Source organism: Callithrix jacchus, chromosome 8, assembly GCF_049354715.1.
Source record: "Callithrix jacchus isolate 240 chromosome 8, calJac240_pri, whole genome shotgun sequence".
Classification (NCBI taxonomy): domain Eukaryota; kingdom Metazoa; phylum Chordata; class Mammalia; order Primates; family Cebidae; genus Callithrix; species Callithrix jacchus.
This window is the reverse complement of record NC_133509.1, coordinates 39,402,845-39,406,413: the sequence shown is the minus strand read 5'-3', so window position 1 is coordinate 39,406,413 and position 3,569 is coordinate 39,402,845. Positions and strand designations below refer to the sequence as shown.

General features: G+C 37.7%; 1 protein-coding gene across 1 annotated transcript in view; it reads right to left on the bottom strand.

The window, feature by feature from the left end:
• Positions 1-2,883: 2,883 nt before the first annotated feature.
• Positions 2,884-3,569, bottom strand: part of SCG3 (secretogranin III) — a 39,831-nt gene continuing 39,145 nt past the window's right edge. Inside the window, exon 12 of the mRNA XM_002753486.5 lies at positions 2,884-3,465. Coding sequence (XP_002753532.3) covers positions 3,347-3,465 — 119 coding nt within the window. The 3' untranslated portion in view covers positions 2,884-3,346. The remainder of the gene's footprint in view (positions 3,466-3,569) is intronic.

Genomic DNA, 3,569 nt, shown 5'->3' with positions numbered 1-3,569 from the left:
CTTGAGTCTTAATTTTTTTTTAATAAAAGAGAAAATAAAATTGATGTTTATGTTATATATTTAAATGGTGATAGCTCCTTCTTCACTTTAATGGTTTTTATTATTATAAATATAATTTTGAAAAAAGTATTAATCTAAAAGTGAATCAATTACAGTTACTAGTAATCTTGGCATTTTCATTGACCTAATGTGGTTCAGATATAGTGAAAATGTGGAATAAATCAAAAGAACAAATAAATAATACCATAATCTGATATTATATTGCAGAATTGTAGTTTAGATTTCATTGCTAGGTTACTTTATAGAGTGTTTGGTAATCTTGTACTTATTTGAATTGAGAGATTTTTATTCTCATAATTTAATTGGTCTTTATTATATGTATAGTTTACAGTAGTATACTTTAAGCAATATATCATTTATAATTATATATTATTTTGGTCTTGATTTCTATTCAACTGTTACATTAAATAAATCTTTAGGCTTCCACTGAAATTCCCCATATCTACCCCATCTCAACATAGCAAAAATAATTTCGTTTTCCTCTTTTTGTTACTTTTTCTCCTCTCTCTTTTATCTTCCCTCATTTTCTTTCCTTCTGTCTCACTTCTTCAGGTCATCCAGTAAACAAGAAACAAATGCCCTTACGTGTTAATGCATCAGAGCTTGCAGAATTAGAACTGTACACTTCCAAACCCTAAGGCTGACCAACTGCTGCATCAATGGGAAACAGTAGCTGTCAGCCCTTGTCTTGCTGATTTTCTTGTTTGTTCATAACATACATAATCCTTTGTGTCTTATCTTTTTTTGTCATGTTATAGCATCTTTGATATAGGGTACTCTCTGGCTGGACACAGTGGCTCATGCCTGTAATCCCAGCACTTTGGGAGGCTGAGGTGGGTGGATCATGAGGTTAGGAATTTGAGACTAGCCTGCCCAGCATGGTGAAACCCCATCTCTACTAAAAACACAAAAAATTAGCCGGGAATGGTGGTGCACACCTGTAATCCCAACTACTTGGGAGGCTGAGGCAGGAGAATTGCTTGAACCTGGGATGCGGAGGTTGCAGTGAACAGAGATCATGCCACTGCACTCCAGCCTGGGTGACAGAGCGAGACTCCATCTCAAAAAAAGGTGTTTTGTTTTTTTTAAAATAGGGCACTCTCCTGATAATGCTTTGCTGTTTGCTTGTATTCATTACCTGAACTGTGGGGAGTTAGTTGGATGAAGAGAGACCTAAATGAAAAACATAAGGGAAGGAAAACAGGTATGTATGTAAGAAAAGGTTCAAACAAGCATCTCTGGTGGCCTAAGAACCATTAAAAATGTAGAGTTGTCGTGCTATTGAACCTAAAGTGATCTGAAATTTGAGAGTCATCCAAAAGACATTTGAAATTAAGACCACAATCTTAAAAACTTTTTTTCTGAGTATTTTATTTTTGCCTACAGTCTCTCTTAGCATTCTCTAGCCAAACATTGCTCATCTTCAAGTTGTTAGTAACTTGGAATTCTTCGTGGCCACAGTTGAACTGTTCGAGACTGAGTACTTCAGTCCCTACCTTGCGCATAGAATCACTGGAGTGGGCTGAGAGACAAGAAACTTAGGTTCTATCCCAGCTTTACCATTTCTTGGTCACAGAAGCTGGAGCATATCCTGTGCTTTTGTTCCCTTTGTGAACCAGCTTCCTCATTTATAAAACAGGACTGATGATCTTCCTTTTGTTTTGGTCATGAGTAGGAGCTAATGAATGCCAATGTGCTTTAAGAACTGCAATAAACTCCCTAAGTACATTCTTATTTTCAAAAATACTGCATAGGTATTTAGATCCATTATAGAAAAGCAAATGGATAAAATGCTTTAGTCAGTGCCAGTTTATTGTCTGATGGACATGCATGCAGCCTGTTTGGGTTCAGCTGAATCAGAGTCGGCCATGTTATCAATGATGACTCATGGAAACAGTCTGGTTCTCTGTGTTTTGGCAAGTGTTATTTGGGCAAGGGTATTTTTAGTTCCCTCTCTCCACCCATGGATGGGTATTGGCTTCTCTAGAGCATACTGAGTCTGGTTTGTGTGTGTGTGTTCAGGCTTTGGCTTTTGTTTGTTTCTGCAACTCTCTGAAGAGGATGGGAGAAGCAGCAGCCATCACCTACCCGTGAAAACCAGCCTTTCCCTACAGTCCCCACCAAAAGGTGGCATACCAGATAGGGGCATTCGGGACAGCAATGCAGGTGTCAGAAGACCATTTGAAACATGGTCATAGTGACAGCTAATACACAAAACATTCTGTTATTTTTACGATTTGAAGCAAATATATAGAAAATATGTATGTAATTAATTTACACTGAATAATACATTTTCAAAGCATTCTCTGGTTTGTGAACATTAACTGTGAGCATTTCAAGAGGACCTTGGACCACTGTATGTTTGTTTCCCAGGCTGTGTTTGTGACGGGGGCTGAGTTGCTGGAACCTGAAGTTCATTAACCTTTTCCTCCAGGGAAGCTGCTCTACCAGCTTTGGATCACAAGGAAGGAATGATCTTTATCTCTATTTTTATCCTACTGCCTGACCCTTTGCTCTCTGTTGAGAAACCTTGGCTTGGCTCTAATCCAGTTTAGATAACTGAGATGGGGCATACCTTTTTGCCTTGCTTTATGCAGTGTTTACTACCTTGTTTGTCTTCTTAGAGAGGACATAAATATCCCTCTTGATAAGTAAACTCAGTGTCTGAAAAGTCACTAATAGGAAGTGTTAAGAGCAGGGGGAAACTGTTAGTAAATCCAGCAAATCTTGTACCCATTTATCTGATCCTTTTTGCGTCACTGGGCCTAATAAAGAACTAGATAAAAAGAGCAGCCAAAAAAGTAGACGGCTCTTCCAAAGCTATGAGACTTTGAGAAAATGTGAATTTATTTCAGCTCTCCAAAGGGAACTGCTAATGGAAACAACATCTTGTAACAGACACATTCTGCAAGGTGCTTTGGTACCTGGCATGCCTTGAAAACAGAACCCCCTCAATACTTCAGGAAATGCTTGTGTGGATGAGACAGTGGGAAGAAGGGTGAGCTTTAGGGTCCATTAGAGGCTTTTTCAAAGCAACATATTCTGATGATAAAATATAAGTCTATGAGGAAATAAGGATTTCGTTTACAAAATCTCAGCTTACATACAACTTTACTTTCAGATAGTTTTTACGGGAAGAAAGCTATGTTTTAATCACCTCTAAAAGGTGATTCAGCACTTTCTAATAATCCTTGGGTCAAAAAATTTTAATCACAGAATTAGAAGTGTTTTAAGCTATATTATGTTTTCTGAAACAGTCAAAAGACTCCTGGATCTTTTGCCATTTTTACAGGCTGCTATAAATGCGCTTGATGGCCTCAGCTTCTTCCTTATCAAGGATGCCTTTCTCCACATAAACATCAGCTTGTTGGTTGATGAAGTCCCTCATCTTCGAAAGGTCATAATCTGGAAAATATTAGAGCATCAAGAGCAAAGATCAGGAAAGGCCAATCCCATTACAGTGATTACCATTAATTGAGAAGCATTTTATACAATAACACAATTAGCAT